This window comes from Mercenaria mercenaria, chromosome 10 (assembly GCF_021730395.1).
Source record: "Mercenaria mercenaria strain notata chromosome 10, MADL_Memer_1, whole genome shotgun sequence".
Classification (NCBI taxonomy): domain Eukaryota; kingdom Metazoa; phylum Mollusca; class Bivalvia; order Venerida; family Veneridae; genus Mercenaria; species Mercenaria mercenaria.
Genome location: NC_069370.1, coordinates 63,987,918 through 64,009,784, shown reverse-complemented (window position 1 = coordinate 64,009,784; position 21,867 = coordinate 63,987,918). Strand labels below are relative to the sequence as shown.

Below are 21,867 nucleotides of genomic sequence, written 5' to 3'. Positions count from 1 at the left end.
TTCTTTTCTGTGAACATTTATTATAAACATGTGAAGTTGCGCACCCACACCTGGTCACCCACTTGCCCTCAGCCATGTTCAAGATATCTTACCTGTGTTCTCTTAAGGACATCTGATCTTTTAAGTTCAAATGTACATATGTACATGTAAAACAGCAACACCTGGTGCCAAACCACTCAAAGACAATATTTCATTCCAGTTAAACTTCAAGCTCACATTTCAATTAACTGCATTTAATTTTAAAAGCTAAGCTTATTACAGTAAGCATATCCCATTCAAAATAAATTCTTTAGTCAGGATCAAAGTATCATACAGTTATTATGTACTCTTTAATTAAACATTTGTTTTCTGTTAAATTGATTTTGACTAATGAAATTATTTGCTTCTTATTAACATCCTTAACTTTTTGCCGGATATATCTTTTTGCCATTCCTCACCACAAACCCTTTCGGCGGGGGATACCAATTCATCGAATTTGCTTGTTCATTTATTGCTTAATTCTCTTTGTGTGATGTTAAGTTATGACTATCAAACATTTTTGTTCATTTTCTATCACAGGCAGTTCAGAAATAATATATTTCAACCAGATATGTTTGAGAGAATCAGCTCAGTTTTAAAAAAGGCCGTAAATTGGGAACAAATCAAAATGTGATGTCATTTTCTCTCTGCTGTAAGTGTTCAATAGTCCCGTTTCTTCTTTTTTTCCCTTGTTCGTTGTGTTATATCTATTGTTTGGCCGGAAATATGCTGTAAAACATTTCCTTTGCTATATTCCAATAATTTGCATGAGCCCTAAATAATTCCTATCCTTAGTAATGAACTTATTTGGACAATGACGGCAAATAATGTCTAAAAGCAGATTGTCTCCGGTTATTAAATGTGCATAATTCAAATATTGGATGGCTTCCAAAATTCTCAGACATGGTAACGCTAAACCTGTGTCAGACCTACAAAAATGTGTCTCTGTACACCAAATGTCAAACAATTAATAATTACGAGCATGCTTTAATTCTTCAGCCAAATTTTCGAAAGTTTCGAAACTCTGTATTTAAAACAGGGTATTGAAAACATCAAACTATTAATCAATTGGTATATTGTAAGCATTATGACTTTAAATATTGTTTTTCTATTTCAGGTCAGACATTAATTAACAAAATAAATGTGCAATATGGAAAGCGATGACCTGAAAGCAAGAAATGAAAACACAACATGTAGACATCGTTCGTTATATAACAATACAGAAGATGATCACGTGATTGCATTTTGGAGTGGTGAATCTTTGCATAAAATAGCGCCAATGTTGTTTGTCATGCTGACAACTATTGTAGGAAATCTTGTTCTGATAGTGTCATTGACAAACAGAAGAACTAGACGGCGTAAACGTGTAAATGTATTTATCGTTAATCTTGCAATCGCTGACCTTACGGTTGCATTTATAACAATGACGACTGAACTTCTTGAAGCAGTATTTAAACAGTGGATTTTAGGTGCATTCTTGTGTAAGTTACTGCTCTATCTTCAAGTTGTCACTTTATCTAGTACAACATTTCTACTAACAGGTATGAGTATTGACCGATATCAAGTCATTGTGCGACCTTTAAAGTCATTAGCGCAACGGCCTAAGATTAAGGCAAAAGTTGTGATGGCATGGTTAAGTGCTTTTGTGTTTGCCATTCCTCAGGTTTTCATTTTTGTTCAGGTGGAAGTCTTCAGTGAGACAAAACAAACATATGTGCATTATTGTAAAAGTGCGGGATATAGCGCTGAATGGCAAAGGAAATTTTATTTTACGTTCCTAACTTTTTATATTCTTTTGCTTCCCGCTGGAATAATGACATTTTGTTATAGTGCAATTGCGAGAGTTATCTGGAATAGAGGAGAACACAATCAAGACACGGCTTTGTCAACTTTCGTTGGTAATCGTGTTGAATCACCGCGAATGTCAATGAAAACAAAAGTAATAATGGCATCTAGAAGAAAAGTTGTTTTCATGACTCTGTCGGTTATTATCGCTTATATTGTATGCTTGACACCGTATTTCATTATCTCTTTGATACGAATATACAGCCACTATACGCTGGATCTAAGAAATGCATTAACCGTATCACAAATAATATTCATGCTTCACTCTGCCTTAAATCCAATTTTGTATGGTTTGTTTACATTACGAACTGCTCATATGTCATTGTGCTATTCATTTGTTCTCTGTAGAAAGCCCGGCAGAAAAAATCACCAAAGAAGTATTATTAAAACACCTCATTTAGTTTCGCTACGGAAACGAATTTTCTTCCGACGCAGAAACAATGAAGAAACTAGTGTTATTATTGCTCATCATGCTGCAAAAGAAGAAAGCAGTTTCAAGTTGCGACACCGTCAAAATGGAAAATATATTACAACTTTTAATTCAAATTATAGAGGATTTGACACGAACTTGACGCCGTACAAATGGACCCCTAGAAAAGTTAATGGTGGGCAAACTAATTTAGATCATAAAAATTATTCAGTCGACAGCGATACAATATCTTCAGAAATATGATAGTTGTTGACTGTCATCAACTTCTTCGATAGTAAGGCTGAACTCTGCTTTTCATGTTGACGTTACGCATATCTTATAGGTATGAGATACCTAAATGATCTTGACGATGTTGCTCAGTTTTCATTTCTATTATATAAAGAAAGGAACTTACATAGAATCATTTAAAATGAGATTAAAGTAGTTTGTTTTTAAATTACATATGATAATTGTCTTTCACAAACTTGTACTTAAATTTTAAAGTAGGATTGGAGAGATTTTTCATTCCTAAATTCCAGTAATATCAATTGGAAAGTAGTAGCTTTGTGTTGTTGTTTAACGCGGTTGAAATAACAGTTTATTAATAACAAATACTACAATCTGAAGGTAAGATTAAAATCTAAATTCATACGTCAAATGTATTTATCGATTGATGTATAAATAAATACACTTAAATTAACGTGAGAGGCAAGTTATTAACTGCTGTAACAACAGTTACAAACAAAATGAGTGAAATACATTTTAAAATGTTAACAGTAAATATACTAAACCGCTTTCAGAACGCAGTTTTAGCCACAAATCATTGTGAATATTTGATAACAAAGTAAACATAAACTGTGACGTATAATATAATCTGGAAAGTAGATCCCTCGGAATGTTTTATGTTTAATTTTGAAATCATTCATGCGTGAAAACGGAGGAAATAATCTCGGTTTTCTACCACAGTTTCCGGTATGTGATTGATTCGATGTGATATATGAGGTCAATAATGATGACAATTTCTTCCCCGGGTAACTGTCGACCATAAAACATTTTGTCTTTTTAAAATAGATGTGGACATTGGTAAAGTCGATTTTTTTTCAATCTTAAAGGCGCTCGCTACAGTTTCGTATTTTTTTTCTCAATAATAGATTTTGATGAAATGTTTTGTATTAAAAGATCGTGTTAAGATGTATTGAAAAATGAAATAAAATACTAGGTCACCAGCTTTGTTTCAATTTAATTTTCCCCTAGATATGGTGCTATTTTAAACATTTTTCAAAATTTCTGTAATCCTAAAATATCTTTCAGTAAAGTACAATAATAAGCATAAATTTGATTATCTAAGCATTTTTATAACGGAAAACAATATATCTATTTGAAACATGCTCAGAGAAATCAAAAGAACATGATTTTGTAAAGAAAGGAATAATTGTTCAGCAGACCCAAGGGCTATTTTTGCATATTTTTGTCAGTTTTAAGTTGGTACCTCTGCTATTTTATCGAGTTTCACATAATAGAATTTAATCAAACTCTGCACATACCTTTGGTTATGTCTACCTAATCTAAAACAGAAAGAAAATTGATAGGTCACCATATAAGATTTCGCTTAAATCAAATTACAATGAGGTGGGGTGTGGCGGGCATTTATACAACACAGGTTGGTAGAAATACTCTTGCAGTGTTTGAGCAAATGACTTAAATATATATATATATAATTATCAAACGGCAGATGTCTTAATAAGCGGATTTTAAGATGTTTCTGAAGCATTTTGATGGCATAGAACGATGAAAGTTTCCGCCCTTTTTTTTAACAAAACCTGTAGTTTACGAATGTACGGTACGGGATTAGAAACAGCTGTGACTCAATGCAGAGTTTGAACGCTGGTAATAAATAACAGATTCCATTATATGTCGGATTGAAGCAATTTGAACTAAAAGTACTTTAAATGTATATATTTTGTAACCATGGTGATACTTACCCTAACCTTTAGTCAGTATATTAATTATTTTGTACATTAAATGCATGCGAACATACAATAATTTGCCGTACGCGACATTAGATAATCACTTCCGGGCATGCGCAGAAGACCGCACCAAGTCTGCAATGAGCTACATCGAAACCAAATTGGCACGGTGTTGGGGTAAATATCGACCCGTCTGGAAAAACTGTAGAGAGGAGTGCCTTTAAAAGAAACAGGGTGTAATTGTACGACACAAATAGAAGGTACTACGGTCTAACGTGTTGATTTAAATGAATTTTCTGAAGTTTAACACGCATATTTCTTGATCAAAATGTAATAACGTATATTTATTCAACAACCTTAGTATATCACCCAGAACGTATTAAAAACGAAAAAGGAAATACATGGAATGACAATTTTAGGCATAAGCACTAGATGTGTTGAGTTTTTATTTTATTCTAAATGAAATTGACACAACTGAAATGGCTTCAACACATTCTAGAACCCTTTAGAAACTTGCGCGTCTTCTTGAAGAACATTGAAAGTGCCGAATAAAAAATCTAAAGAAAAGTGGGAGTCGTTTAGGTAGAAAATATGTTCAGTCAGACACACACACACACACACAAGAAAATACGGAAGAGCATTAGTGTCATGAGCGTTGTATTTATTTACTCGAAATAACGAGATACTGACTCGAAATTTCGAGATATTTTACTCGAAATTTCCAATTAGTTAATAAGTCGAAATTTCGAGTTAATAACACGAAATTTCGACGTCGTATTTTGCCCTTTTATCCGCAAAATTTGAACGTCTGTCCGTCTGTCAAAGGCCAAAAATATAATGGACAATTTATGAATCTTTGAGGTGGTACCATCTATATTGTACCCAACATGTAGTGACTTGAACACATACTACCATACACCAATGTATGACCTACCCCATAAGCTCTAGAGCTACTCCAGATTCCGAAATGTATCCAGAATATTTACCTTCATTTACATGTATAGTATGTTCAGATATGGTCAAAATAGTGAAATAAATTTTAATACCTTCTGATCACCTTCTGTGACCACTCTTCAAAATTTAGATATATCCAGGTAGGTCTATATTTCCTTGTCATATGGGCACAATCTAGGTTTAAATAAAATCTTTATGAGCAAACGTTGCCCAGTCATCTTAATCATATCACCAGGTAGGGCTACCCGACGGTTACGCCAGGTACTTAATCTTGGCCAGGACATATACATCAACGTATTGCTAAAGTATTGTTGTTAGTTACTCGAATTTTCGACTAAGTAACTCGAAATTTCGATTTAGTAACTCGAAAGTTCGAGATACGTAACACGAAATTTCGAGTTAATTAATAACATACACCTGCCACTAATGCTCTTCCGTAAGAAAACCATTTCAAAAAGTAGATCTATAAATGAAGTTTGCAAGACTGATATTGTCTGGCAATCGTTTTAAAATGATGGCGAAAATGCTACCAAAATGTTAATCACAGATCTGTGTGAATTCAGCAGACAGCGGCATTATATTTAAGGGAAAATAAGCTACAGAGCTTAAACTATTTTACTGACGTCATTCTATTTTAGTAAACGTAGATTCTGTTTTTCACGAATCATTAATTGATTTAAAAATGATTTTGTCATTAAATGGTCAGAAACATCGAAACCGTTGATTGAACACCAAATTTATAGTAATTAAACTGACCCCCGCGCTAAGAAGACTGGTAACTGAAATTACTACCAAAATATTGATTAATATGAATTTAATCTGTTTACAGCAGAAACGCAACTCATGCACCTATAATAATAATCAAATCATGAAGTTTTAATTAACAAAATCAGAAATGAAAAGTCTTTTTAATGTATTTGGTAACGTAACTGACTTCACTAACACTTTTTTGAAATGCTGTGAAATGTCGTATGCGGATATACACTTTGCATTTTTATTCTCTATTTCAGTATTTATATCATGTCTGTTCTTCTTTTCTCTTTTTAAAGTAAAGATTGTTGTTATGTTTCATATTTTCTCAAGACGGAATTGTGTTGTACATAGAAACAGTGACATTTATAATACACCAATATACAAATGTATATCACAATTTTTGTCTTAGACATGTCTTTAGACATACTGAACCATAGCAAAAAATGTATCCCAACTGAACAATATAAAATATCAAGTAAAATATACACAAAAAAATGTTTTGAGAAAAATAAACACGCCCCGTTTACGGTCAGAACTTGTTGTTTGAGACAAACTCCTTGCCAACTAAGCCAATGGCCTGATAATGAAAGAGCGAGCTAAGAATTAAATCTAATATTATGTAGATATAAAATCACTTTTACGCGTGAAAACCGATTATTTTGTAACCGAGGTGCATGTTATCCAGTGGTTTGGTAATGGTCAAATTTGAAAGATTGTAGTTAATATAACATAAATGTGTTTGTGCGGAGGTTCAGTCTTTATCACACGTAAGTACATTTTTGTTATTTTATCAAGGTCATTTTTGTTTATGACACAACAAAAAAAAAACAACTTATAAATGGTTTACGTCAGAGAAACCAAGAGTAACAATTCACGAATCCACAGTTATATATGATTATTCCTGTACAAAATATCTTTAAAGTTATCATAGTCCGCCATTTTAGCATTTTTTTTTTTTTTTTTTTTTTTTTTTTTGGCATTGCCTTGTTTAACGTCTGTTGTACAACCTTGCAGCGCAACCAAGCACAAATAGAAGCACAGTTTTGCTTCGTAAAAGATTATGAAATGTGCAGGATGCAGGATATATGCAAAAACATCCGTAAAATAACGTCTTTTTCTTGCCATCAAATATTTCTGTCTGAACTGTGTCCATAGTTCAGAGACAAAAGAGATTTTCTTTTACATGGAGTTCACTCAGTCAGTTATGTATTATTGTGACTTGTAAAAGGGATAAAGTTAAGTGTATGTCACAAAAACATGCATATATAACTACATTATATGAGCAATGGAAGACTACAATGTTTTTAAGGGAAGTACATAGTGCTATTTTCACAATAAAGTGCATAAACATAAAATAACTATATTTTAGAGTTAAGCATTATGACCACCGTGATATAATTCAAATGAATTCGGCTGTACCTCTTAAATATGGCATTGTTGACAACTGAAGGATCTGTTGAGCAAAGTAGTACTATTTTGCTCCCTTATATGTAAATCTATTTACATTTTTAGCTTCAAACTTAAGATCATTATAACATTTACCTTTAAATTTGTTCTCCTCAAAAATAAGCAATAGGGGTCATCTACTGACTACAGTCAGTGTATCATATTAATCACCTTTTATGTCATTGATTCTCCTCAGGGTTTCCGCTTAGTAAATGAGGAACACCTTAGCTCTCAGTCGTTATATTTCATTGGACGATTGCCTGCAGTCAGTAAACGGCCCCCATTGTCTTGAAGGTCTGACATCAATATCACAGTGACTTCGAATCGGAAAATGGTATTCTACTCAATAACTGAAGAATGTTAATCTTCGTAGGATTGCCGCCTGTAATCAGAAAGTAACCCCTATTGTGTTTGAGCAACAGTCCACAATTACATACCAACTCGCCTCAAAGAGGCCATCATTGGGCATACGAATGTTACAAATTGCTCTTTTATATTAGTATCATCAACGCTGCATTTTGAATGAATACTGAAATATTTGATAGTCATTATTTCAATTTTCCTATAAGAATATGCATGCCTTATAGCATGGATCTGTACAATTTCTTTACTTATTAATTAAGTTCATCTCATTTTCGATCTACTTTTCAGTTCAATGTCAGTCTAATCTTATTATATGTCATTGCAGGAAAAGCATTAATTTGCTACTAGGTGGCTTTATGATTTCAGGTCGTACATAGCTATTACATTTCTTTAACGAAATGTGATGCAGCTAAGATTAACATTGTCTAGTTGTCAGTGAGTCAAATGTCACGGATCGTATCAATTAGTGCACTGTCTTTTCAAATTGTGCCTTTCCGAGAAGAAAGCTGTTATTTCTCAGTTTAGAGAGACGATGAATTTAACCCTATTACCACAAATAAATTGATGTGAAGCAAAATGCATTGTCAGCATTTTAATGCATTGGAATGTCAAAGAAACTTAAGTCTTGTTAATGTTAAATATGGTCTTGTTAAGGCGAATATCTTAGGTGATCATTTACCGTTATCATATAATGGCAAAGGCACACACAATTGATGTTTTTTATTGTTACCAACACTTATTTTAATGTTTTATATTCAATTTTCATATGAAGCGCTTTGAAAACGCACACCAAACGTGACTATAAATAACATGTTTTAATTACATTATGTTTGAGAACCTAGCACTGTCACTCTTACTCGCGTAAAACGGCAAAAGGAAGAACCGCGTATTGATGGTGGGACACCCACGGCGAGAATAAACAATCATAAAAGGATACAGCATATGTTAGGCTACTGACCTTCACTTGTTACTTGAAACAGATCAACAGTTCGCCGGCAATTTATCAGTTTTACCTGAATTCACTGGAGATCGAAAAACACGAGTTTCTCGCTAATAAACATTTTCACTCACGAGTTTTCAAAAATAAACATAAGAAATTGTAATAGATCTAAATTTATCTTGCTATCAGACATTTTGTTTAAAATAATGTATTCCAAAATCGATTTTTATCATAACTGATGACTGGGGGTGAGGAGAGATCCACAACCACTTTCTTGACATAATGACGTAATACATGTCTAGTTTATCAATAGTAAAGATGGCATAGCCTCAACAAAGTGGTTGTGGATCCCCCGTCCCCATTCATCACATAACCTCAAAAAGTGTGTGTTTTAAAGCGTTTCAGTGTATTTTCCTCATAAGCTGATAGTATCAGGTACATCATCTTCAAATTATTCATCGAACAATTTGTCACATATTTTTGTGACTTCACATAGTCATAGCAAGATTTAATTTGATGAAACAGACTCCTTCGAATTTTTTAATCCAGTGTAGATAAATCAAGGATCTATATCTTGAAGAAAAACCTATCCTTTATAAAAGTAAAAAAAATAAATGGATGTAGTCAGAAATAGGTATGTCTATAGTAATATCGCTATCTTGGAACAAAAACCAAATATTAATTTATTTACGGAAGCATATGAAATGTTCACGAGTGTCAGATCAATACTTATGGAAAATAACCTGTCAAATCAGTAATAAATCATGTATAAAATGCCAAGATACGGTAAATGGTTTATCGTTTTACTATTCAATATTATCGTAATACATACATGGCCTAAAGGAATTCTCTGAATTTTCAAATAAAATCATTTAGAAGTAAGAAGTCAGATATTCGAAGTCACTCCCCGACCTTCGTATCTGGAGGACCTTCATTGAATTTTTGTCGTGAAAGATCATTAAAATCAAGTCAGTCTTTGTTTCAGATAAGAAAATAGACAACTTCAGGTCTTACGTAATCATGATTTCCTATTCTAAAATACATAAACGAAAAAATGAAAAGGAAATAGGGGATGAATAGTTACTAGTTAATTGCTAGTCAGTGGTCATCTTCTACCCTAAAGCTCTTGTCCAATAACCTTTCCGCACCTGTAGCGTAATAAAACGCATTACATGTAGCGTATGATTGCCCTTTCACGCTTCCGTAGAATCAACATTTATTACACGAAAGTCATTTTGAAAATAGTCCTTAAATTTCTAGCTCTGCATTTCTCATTGTGGAAACGAGTAAACGAGTTGACGAAGTTCCAAAATTCTCCATAAACGCTTTCTCCGTTACAATTTTGTTTTTTTCCGCGTGCGAATAATTTTTTATAGCTGAAATAGGTGACATGTGCTAAAGCCCAGGTATTTCCAAATCGTAAGAAAGTGCTAAAAATTGACCTCCCCTAATATATCACCAAAGTTCATCGTAATAAATCAGGATTTTAACGAAATATAAACATTTGAATAAAGTCAACCCCTTTGTATCTAATGAGCTAATGTAGACCCTATGGTCTTTTTACTGTAACTTTACGATGGATTCTAGGCCACGAAAGCATTTGTTGACCGAATAACTGACTTCCAATGTACTTATTTCTCAGGCAGCATATTGGTAAATAAATCGGGATATTTTTAACTGATGCAGATATGTATGTCATTAGTGACTGCGGCTTTGTGAAGCTTTTCCGTCCGTGAAATGAAATAAAAGAATATTCCTAACATAGCTAATCATAACGGCCTTCAGTCGTCTAGAAATAGAATTTTTATCGTAAAACGTGATACTGAGCACTTTCTGCGAATAAATGACAATCATATGCGGCAAAACAGATCGTTCTTATATTTAAACTATAACGTTTACAACAATGCCTATCTTAATATTTTTTTCGGCAAAGTGTATTCTTACATATTATTTCAATTTTTTCATGGATTACAATTTATGTTTATACTTACCATCACAACAAAACAAATGAAAACATGCACAGTTAAACCGGTATGGGCTGTATTGTCTAAACTGATATATTTTGTACATCACTGATACAGATTTTTATCTGTTGAAAGCTCTATCGATCTGAGATGCCTCAAGGCTCAGTAGTTTGTGTTCATCGAGTCGAAATATAACTTCTTGTGATGGATAGTATCATAAAATATTTTATTTTAAACTTGTTACTTTTATGTTTATATTTTCAAATATGAACGTGAAGACTATATGTATACGTTAAACTTTTAACTTATAGAATATAACATTTGCCACCATAGCACACTGAAGCAAATTCTTTAGACAGGGCATCATTTGTTTAAGTCCATTTAAGAATATTTTTCCTCTTTATCGTCCTCTTTTATGGCACTTTCTGTAATGTGCTGTATTAGGTTTAATCTTGAAATGAAGCGAGAGATTGTGTTTCACATAGATTTAAATGTCAGTCTGAAAAAATATCTTTCACTTGATCTTTATTAACTTCTTAAATCTACAAATGTTTCCAGCCATTGACACTCGCAACTATTTGCGGCTTCATTGTCGTGATTATTCTGTCTGTAAATGATAACTGTTTTCAGGAAAACTACAAACTAGTGTCTAAGCTTATCCATTCTACACACAACAAAAAGGTGTTCAATTAAAATTGTTTTGCATAGCCTTCATATTTCTGGTTGAATAACAGGTGATGTATATTCACTGAATTAAAATATTTGTTTCCGTTCTTAGACTAGGATATACTAGTATATAAAACTGTTGTATTGTCTCAAAAAAGACGAATATCCAAAAATTAAAGCCACAACCCATAGCACGCGGGCGTGCACAAGACTAACAGACATATACAAACACACATAACGAGACACAGACAACGCATATGTATCATGACAAACGAACAAATAAAGCAATATACATATATATAAAGTAACATAAAAGTCAGTAAAACCCTTGTGCAGAAATAAAATATATAAAATTTCAATTTTCAAGGAATAACAGCAATAGACTTCTGAGTGTTTTTCTTTTCAATAATTTTAATTCTTCACTGCAAGCGCTTTCAATTGCACATATCTTCAGGCAGTTACAGTTTGTAATAATACAATGGTGTAACGTCATAACAAAAAATACGGGAAACGTCGAAATCAGACGTTGCGGCAAACTTCAAGAAAATAATGTATAGTGCTATAAGATTCTTTCACTGGTTATAGGTGCAGATGGGAATTTCCGGCCTCGAGGGTAACTGTTTAGGCGATAACGAGGTTCCTACAAAGTTACCGCCTAAACAGTTACCAGAGAGCCGTATATTCCCATCTGCACCTATAACCAGTGACAGAATCTTTTTCTTGCATACCGATATCAAGATATAATAATAAAAATAAAATCAGTCGAACGGCTTTCTTTTTAGAACTATTTCTTATAGCAGCGTATTTAAACAAAGCGCGGGAAATCAACGTCCGTAACAGGAAAGACGTCATGACGTTTCAAAGACAAACAACAATGTTTAGTTCCGGTTTTGTTTTATCAGTTCCAGCGTAACGTTATGAATATTTGATAAAATAACGTATTTTGAATCGAGAAATATACTATCAGGAGCAAAGAGGAACTGTCAAGGTATTGGATTTTTATTCCGTTTTTCGAAATAAAGTATAAATAACTACATAAACCTTCTACATATATGTCGTTCGTAATACGTCATTTAAAGCATGAGAGTCATCTTACACCCCGGGGTTTAAGATGGATTTTTCCAGCACCGGTAAAAATACCGGAAATCCCCGTCTGGTTTGCAAGAAATCTCAATAATACCTGTGTACATGCACAAAACTTAGCAGAAACAGATACTGTACCATTCAAGAAGGGGAGATATTTAGTGTTGTTAAAACATATATATGCTCGACATTTAGATAATTGAATTACATATAATGATAGTTTAAAATCAGTTATGGATACTGTAAAAAGAAAGAATTACTCAAATAACCCGCTAGATCTTTATGACAATATTTAAGCAAATATATAAATATCACTGTGTATTAGGTGTGGATAATTGTATCCGAATTTCAGCCACATCTACAGTTATCGTATGTTAATACATAAAAATGAAAACATTTAAAGAATAAAATTTAATGAATTGTGTTTTTTTTCTTGTCTTTTTATCTTGTTCTTAGAAAATCGCCGACTAGAAAGCTGAAGTAAGAAGTGTTTTAAAATTGTAGAAATGGTGTAAAACGTATTTCTAACAATTCTATAACTTTTAGATGTTTTCTCAAGACAATAAAATGGTCCAGTACTCACTTTCGAAGATGAGTGCACTAATTAACATGGTAAAATGTAATGGAACGGCCGAAGCAAAGGCTGCACAATTGTTTGAAGTTTTACGTAAATGATGATTTTACGCATGGCCTTTATTTATGTCTCATTGTTTCCCCAAAGGAAAGCTTGTGTAACACTTCGTATAGAAAACTCAACTACTGTATGAATTGAATATAGGGTATTTATTTACAAAATACCGGAAAACAAAATTACATTAAAGTGTAGGAAAAAGTATGAGTTTTATCTATATCCAGGCGATAAGAAACCGCCGACAAAACAATTAGAAGCTAACTAACGCTAAAAATACATATATACACAGACATGTTTGTATAATACAAGCGACAAGAAACTAGAGCCAAAGAAAAACCGACAATAAAATTGAACGTCTACCAACCTAAAATACGGAGGAGGTAGGGAAAGATGGAGGTTGTTACGAGCAAATATATATTGAACTAATCCTTTCCGCATCCAAAACAAGAATGATTTACAAGACGGCGATTGGTTTAATCGCATCACGTGACTAGGGATCTCGTTTCTCATTGGCTCTACTTAATTATCTTATCCACGATGCTACCTTCTATTGTATGCGTCATAAACTTAATTGAATCTTAAAACAAAGAACTTTAATAGAAAATACAAATGGTAAACAAATACCTAAATCCTTTTATATAAGTTTATATAAAATTTATTTATGTCTCATTGTTTCCCCAAAGGAAAGCTTGTGTAACACTTCGTATAGAAAACTCAACTACTGTATGAATTGAATATAGGATATTTATTTACAAAATACCGGAAAACAAAATTACATTAAAGTGTAGGAAAAAGTATGAGTTATCTATATCCAGGCGATAAGAAACCGCCACACAGCGCCCTGGATGATACACAAGCTAGCCGTACGGGGAAATCTATAAAAGGTAACAATTATCAAAAGGCATTCAAGATGCCGACAGCACCATAGAGTTGAATGTATATTAATAACCATAAAAAAGACTATACCAAAATCTCTTGCTGGCTCGGATAGACTTATAATTTGGCACTTTGCGTATACTCGACAAACAATGTCTTAACATCTGACTAGCTGTACTAGAACACATAACTATATTGAGTAAAGTATATACATATTCAAAGTCATGTTATATAAAACCCAACCACTTGCTGGCTCGACCAGACAAGAGGTGGAACACTAACTATAACACAGTAAACTTGGTTGAAAAAAGCACGACGTATATCACTAGTTCCGGCTGGCTCTACCAGACCGAAACTTAAGCTGAGCATTTTCATAATATCGATATGTACAATTAGATAATGCCAACACAAATGGCAAACCCTTAAAATATCTGATATAGCAGATATTATAATTATTATGATAATCTTCATCTATTTCACTGCGAAAAAATGAATGTATCATGTGTGAAAGAATAACGCTAAATCATGCAATCCATCATCCATCAACTTGCTAGCTCTACCAGACAAGAAATGTAATGAAATATATTACCATTGTATGAGGAACAATGTTTATAAACATGAAGCTCCCTATGAGTTCCAGCTGGCTCTACCAGACAATGATCTCATCGGTATGGTCAAATACGCTTTTCATAATGAAAATAATGAAAATATGTACAACACAATTATACAAAAGGCTGCGAAAGAAGAAAAAATAAAATCTTAGCAGCTATGAAGATTTGAAATGTGCATTGCAATGCAACACAAGACTCATGCAATATAAAAAATTACTAATTGCTGGCTCAACCAGACAAGAAGTGTCGAACCAAGTGATTTTGCAAAATTGTATCAGAGACAAATACTGTGAACGTGAAACTCCAGAGCTGGCTTTACCAGACAATATTTGATACCTTGCAAGGGCAAATGTGCATGAATATAAACATCATCTGTATAACAAAACAAAAATATACAAAAAACAAATGGTGTCCAAAGACAACTGCAGTGGTAGTACCACGTCTAAATACTAGGCCCCTCACGAATCATAAACTACTTAAAGCTGCTATCTATTTTATGTAATTAACAGGACGGATGTATTTCTTAAACGCGTTTGATTTCCATCTTCCCAACAATCATATCCTAGAATCTGACATATTGCGCTCATATGCATGTGTTGCACTCCCAATCCTCAAACAATGCGGCGTGTATAACACTGTATTAAGGTTACATTTTTGAATACAATCTCTCCAGACAGACCTAAAAAATTTGTCTGTTACTGGACGACCGCAAGGGACACAAAACAAAGGACCACTTTTATGATGACAGTTGCGGATATATTTATGCAATAATCTCGCCGGACATGTGGCCTTGTTGTTGTTTCTTGTGATAAAGACTGTAGCAGACATCCCGTGTGAGTGTTTGAAATTGACCAAGAGCAGTGATGCCCCTACAGGTTTTCGATCTTTATACTGAAACCTAACATTCTTTAATAGGATTGTATTCTGGGCCCCAGAGGGTGTAACCGTAAGTTCCCCTATCCTTAACAGAGCGAAGAAAGCTAAAACCCACATTGTCTGACATAAGAGGCGTAATTTAGTGTCGTGGATAACTTGAGGCAGAACTTTAACTATTTTAACTAACAGATCATAGGAAATTGGTAACCTATTGTCAGCACTATGTAACTTTCTCAGACCGAACAAGATCTTTTTAACAACGAAAGCTTTAGACGGGTCTTTCCAACCCGAAATATTGTGAATATATGCTAATGCTGAGATCAAGGAAGTAATAGAGGAACCTTTAAGACCACTGTCATGGCAATAAGCAATAAATTGACAGATTTTTGCTGTTGAAATAGGTAGTAAGTTATCAGATGGATAATACGTGGTGTGAAAGCGTGTATATCGCTTAAAAGCGTTTCTATAACTAATTGCTGTAGCTGGTGCCAGCGAGCCCTCCAGCAGCCTAAAAACAGACTGGTTCAAATGTCTAATAGATGATCCGGGACTGCCGTCGGCATGACATCCATACCTGATGAGAGGGCCTTGAATCTGTTGATCTGTAAACGTGAAAGTAAGTCAGGTAAAGTATTGGTTTTACCAGGGATGTGAGCAGCTTTCACTAGTATATTGAATTTCATACATGCCAAAACTAGACGTCTAACCAGTACCATAATATATTTATCCTTACTTGATTGCTTGTTGATAATATAAACCACTGCTTGGTTGTCAGAATGCAAAATAATGCACTTATTTGTAAGTATAGCACCCCAAATTTCTAGTGACAAAACTATTGGGAACAACTCCTTAAATGTAATTTGGTGTTGCCTAAGATGAGAGGGCCAACTACCATAAAACCAGTGGGACTCAAAAACAGACCCGTAACCTAAAGATCCTGCTGCATCTGTAAACAGATGCAAAGCCGAATCAGTCATCCATTTGAAATCCAACAGAAGTTTTTTACCGTTAAAATGTGAAATGAAAAGTTGCCAAGCCTGTAAATCACGACGACTCTCAGCAGTAAGGGAAATGCGATGCTGAGGTTTTCTCACTAGAGTAGTGAGATCCGTCAATCTGCGCATAAAACACCGACCCGGCAGGACAACACTACAACAAAAATTCAGTAACCCAAGTAGTGATTGTAGTTCTACTAACTTAATTTTTCGACGCTTTGAGTATTTTTGCAAAAGTGACCCTAGTTTATCCAAGTTGTCTTCTGGTAACCTAGCTTCCATTGCTACACTGTCCAACTGTAAACCCATGAAATTCATGCCCTGGTTGGGAGGTTCTGTTTTTTCAGACTTTATTGGTATACCAACCTCCTCGCAGAATTGTAAAAAGGATGACAGGTAAGAGTGACATACTGAGGATGTTTTACCCAAGAGAAGGAAGTCATCTAGAATATGAACCAAGTTTGGTATTTTAAGCTTGACCTGCGCTATCCAATGCATAGCAGAACTAAAAGTTTCAAAAATTGCACAAGAAGAGGAGCTACCCATTACCAGACAGACATTGTAGTAAAATTTGTTTCTAAACTTGAAACCCAAAAGCTCATGGTCTGCTGAGCGAATGGGTATGATTCTGAATGCATTTGCAATGTCAGTCTTTGCCATATAACAGCCTCGCCCCAACTTCCGAACTAATAATGTGGCATCCTCAAAAGTCATGTATCTTACAGAAGCTAAATCTGACCTAATGTGGTCATTGAATGAATTACCTTTAGGATGACTGAGATTCTGAATAAACCTAAATTGACCCGGTGTTTTCTTTTTAACCAACCCTATTGGGTTTAACTGAAGGTTCGGAAATGGTTTGGATTTGAACGGACCCCGTAATCGTGAGGCTGCCAACTCTGTATCAATATGCGCCTGAATCAGTTCAGGAAAATCTTCGCAAGTCTTCATATTCATACAATCTACGGGACGTCTTGGACCGGTATAGCCAATATCAAAACCCTGTGAGAAACCTTGAACTAAATAGTTTGTGTGTGGATGGCCCTGCAAATAATACTGCAACATTCTTACTTTTATTGGGGTGACCACATCATTTTCTGCCTGAACGGACAGACTGGGTGTGGTTGGATTAATCTGAGGCAATTCTGCTGCGGCTTGCTCCTTACGCTGAATGAACATGATTGGCGTGGTGTGACCCTGCAGTATCCACAGACGTGTGGATGCGGCACTTGAAATCTGCAGTTGCCCGACCTGTTGTTAAACACCCAACATGTGTTTTCCAAGAATTTATTTGGACGTTGACCGAGTGTTTTTCTTTGGTGAAAACGGGAACCCCCAAGTTGGGAGTAATTTGTGTTCCGAAAGGGACGAAAATTATGGTTTGGGCTGTGTGTAGAAGCCATTAACCAATCTTCCGTGTGGAGGCGATCCCAAGGGAAAGTGACCTTTTCGCGCAACATACGGAACTGAGTGTCATAGTGCTGCCAAGCCGACCCCGGGTGCCTATGCGCCAGATCCCTAACAATTTCTCCATATATTTCATGAGCGCTGGCATTTCCTTCGGAAATTTCAGCGCATATACAGCACAAAATCTTATAAAGGCTGTGGTCCATAACTCAATTGAAAGGATCTTTCTAGACCTTTGTTAGGGAACAAAACTAAAATTGTTGGCATTGTCCACCTGTATCATAAATTTGTCATTATTTGCATATTTGGTTCATGCATTGGCAGAAGAACACCTTAATCTATATATCTGTTAGCCCAAATTTTTTTCTGAACCTTAATATCAATTTGTGACTCAATAGTGGTGGAGATAGGTTCTACCAATAGAGGCCTATTACCTCCTGGTACAATGTCATTTATGTGGCTCTGTATAGCCTCCCCAAATGGCAACCCTTCCTCCTCATCTGAAGACACTGGAATGTTCGAATAACTGCTAGAGGCGTCAGACAGATCGTCCTCCGTGGAAATGTCCTCTGAATTCTCCTCTAAAAGTTCACCCAAATTTCTCTGTGTGGATGATTTCCCTTTATTGTTTGTTTTCATATTTTTGTGCACTTTTGACACGGATGATTGCACTTGAATGTCATTCCGATTTTGATGGACGGTCACGCGAGAGGATTTACGGGTTTTTTGACTGTTTCCTGTTTGTAATTTACCCGTATCAACCGAAGGCCTTTGTGCTCTTCGTGATTTACGACTAGTTTCAGTTTGTAAGTCAGCGGCGGGCATTTGAACCTGACAATTAACTGTTTCTGCTGGCCCGTGTTTTCGCGCTTTTTTCTCTGATGGACAAAATGGACAGGAAGACACTGTAGAAACAGCTTTGCGTTTAGACCGCATCTGCAATACAGAAATTTGAATATATCCATGTACTTTAGACAATAAACATGAGTGAATAAATTTAATTCACCCTGCTAAGCCATTTAAACTGTCTTAACAGACTCACCGACAGATCAGCACGGAAATTTCTGTCTGTAAATAAATGTGCGAATAGATTTATAGACAAAACAATTCAATCAGATAACCAATCGAACGTTGCTGTACATCAATAATAATTTCATTATAAAGTAAATGATTGTGTAAAAGTAATAATGGCATTATGTGTATAATGACCCCAGACATAAGACAGAAAACCATTCAGTTTTAAAACCACTGCCGAATAACGCATGTTCTCAAGCAGTAAATACGCACTATTGCTGAAAAATATGATATGTCATATGTCAAGCATATATTACGTAGGTCATATACCCGGTACATGTATATGTACTGAAACATATATATACTGAAAAAGGACTGCTGATTAGTCTTAGCTCTCAAGCAGTAAATAGATTACAATTGCCGACACACAATAACCTATAATATACAAAGCATATGTATGTAGATGACTGCTGAATAGCGTCTGCTCTCAAGCAGTAAAATAAGTTATAACATAAAAGCTGAAAAGTAGCAGTATACACACAAGTACTACTCTCAAGCAAATAGTCGGATATACTACCGAAAAGCAACCGCTCTCAAGTAGAAAATAAACAGACTCAGAATAATCAGTATTAATCCATGGAAATTGTGGTGTAGCTTAGTTGCCGAGCTCAAGCGGAAATGAGCAAAAAGGGCTACACATAAAAAGGCGGATATGTGTCTTTCCAAACTGCATATGAATGCCTATGGCCGAGTCAAAAGTTTCATTTAAACTTTAAGATGGAACTGACAGTTCTATACATTGCACTTGTATTCCGTAAAGCTTGTAAATATCAAGTATTGTACTAAAATTAAAGAAAACAGATGCAAATCCATAAGAAAAATGAAATTTAATGTAGTCACAGGCTTTGCCTTATGAATGCAACTCGATCATGTATTTATATTACGAAAATTAAAAATAAAATGAACTTAAAACAATACGCATCTTATAACACAAGACTGCCTGCATTCAGCTCTGCAACCACCGCCGCCCGGATATTGTTGTAGAGTTTCTGTTGACCCCTCTCTGACAAATGAACCCCGTCACTGGCTAGGACCTCCGTCAGCACTTCATCTGATCAGAAACCTTTTGGCACCCAAAAGCGAACACGTTTATGAGAACAACCATTTATCTTTGCAGTGAGAATGGCATTTGTTTCATAAACCCTGTTATTGAACCAGGGAATGTCCACTACATGACGAATTGGAATTTTGTTAACCAACCTATAAAAGATTGGAAACACTATTACACATGGTACTGCTTGAATAAATAGCAGCGTATCCACCAAGTCCATAATGGCCGAACTAACTGATTCGGGACTGTTCTTTGGCGAAGCAAGGTCATTAGTGCCGATAATTAAAATCACAATGTCCGGATCAAAGTCCTTCACATACACTAAATTTTGTCTTAGTGTATCCACGTTTCCTCCACTGAAACTCGTGTATTGCACTAGTGTACTTCTTCGAAGTTTTAATTGTGGATGAAAATCATCGTGCGACAAGATAAAATTCTTCAAATGTTTCACAAATGAGTGACCAAACAATTGCACTTTCAATGCCCGATCCGCCATCTTGAACGCCGGGGCGATGACACGTGACTGTGATAAAAATAGCAGTCCGATTCAGGTTGTAGTTTGACCTAGTTCCAGCTAGGCTATTCGCACTATTGGTGATAGCCTACATCCTTTGTTATGAAATTAACATTCCAACAAAATTATTCCGAGAGACGGTGGTTGTGCTGACAAATTAAATATGCCAAAGCATAAACAATATTTCCAAAATCTCATACCATTAAAGTTTTCAAGATTAACGTCTTCAAAACATGATAAAACTGTATTTGTTACGAGCAAATATATATTGAACTAATCCTTTCCGCATCCAAAACAAGAATGATTTACAAGACGGCGATTGGTTTAATCGCATCACGTGACTAGGGATCTCGTTTCTCATTGGCTCTACTTAATTATCTTATCCACGATGCTACCTTCCATTGTACGCGTCATAAACTTAATTGAATCATAAAACATAGAACTTTAATAGAAAATACAAATGGTAAACAAATACCTAAATCCTTTTATATAAGTTTATATAAAATTTATTTATAAACGCTACATCACTGAGCCTTGATTCCAGGCAAAGGTTTATCTTCCACAATAAACATGCAACATTTTATCTACCCACTTTTAGTTGTACATACAGAATTTGTTCAAAGGATAATTTATATGTATATTTATTGTTATTAAAAAGATAATTATTAGTGTCATTAATATATGATTATCAAGCAGTATTCTTTTAAAATAACAACATTTAAGTTACAAACTTAAAACATAAACTTACAAACTTTAACATTTAACCCCTCGTTGCTTTCAATTCAATTCAATTCAATAGTTTATTGTACATTAAGACCACCGGCCCAAACACATATAATGTATAATATTTGACAAAATTACACAGAGTGCAATTACATATAGGTCAGTAAATAAGCAATTAGATTATGCACTTTATATACAATTTTATAGTAACATATATAAATGTATAAACATGTAATGCGAATACAGCAACTTACTTTCATACTGACAAAAACTGTTCCCTTTGTTCTAAAGCATAGTATATATATATGGCCAAATTGCATACAACATCTTTATTTGATGGCATTAAACTGTAAAATTTGTATACAGATATATTTTAACCATATATATTTGGAATATATGAGGAGCGAATATCTATAACGACACAAGAGGACAAAGTGATATTCATCTTCAATATAACATTCACAGTAAAGTAAAGACAATTCCGAACCTCTCTTGCAATACCAAAGTGTCTACCCTTTCAGTCATAAGAGAATGACTAGAACTTCTTAATGCTGCAAGACATTTTCCAAATTTATCAGTATCAACCACATTTACATATTTTTCATCGATATATACTGTTTTATACCTAGTATAATAACTCAGTTTTGCATTGTGTTCACACCTATCTTTCCAGTCCTGTATATACTGGTCTTTCAGTCGCT

The 21,867-nt window shown here is 34.5% G+C and overlaps 2 protein-coding genes across 3 annotated transcripts; one reads left to right on the top strand and one right to left on the bottom strand.

The window, feature by feature from the left end:
• The first annotated feature begins 1,141 nt into the window (after nt 1-1,141).
• On the top strand, nt 1,142-3,717 carry LOC123560250 (mesotocin receptor-like). Its single transcript, XM_045352487.2, has one exon. It carries the CDS (start codon nt 1,160-1,162, stop codon nt 2,534-2,536), a length of 1,377 nt encoding a protein of 458 aa, XP_045208422.2. The 5' UTR covers nt 1,142-1,159; the 3' UTR covers nt 2,537-3,717.
• A 9,455-nt stretch (nt 3,718-13,172) lies between these two features.
• Nucleotides 13,173-20,835, bottom strand: LOC123561397 (uncharacterized). Of its 2 annotated transcripts, XM_045353745.2 has the most exons (3): nt 20,644-20,835; nt 18,239-18,740; nt 13,173-16,004 (listed from the first exon to the last, which is right to left on the bottom strand). In XM_045353745.2, the coding sequence occupies exons 1-3, from the start codon at nt 20,644-20,646 to the stop codon at nt 15,082-15,084; spliced, it is 1,428 nt and encodes a 475-aa protein (XP_045209680.2). In that variant the 5' UTR covers nt 20,647-20,835; the 3' UTR covers nt 13,173-15,081. The 2 variants fall into 2 exon arrangements, with proteins under 2 accessions (XP_045209680.2, XP_053409209.1); XM_053553234.1 differs by having other exon boundaries at nt 18,239-20,834.
• Between the last annotated feature and the right edge of the window lie 1,032 nt (nt 20,836-21,867).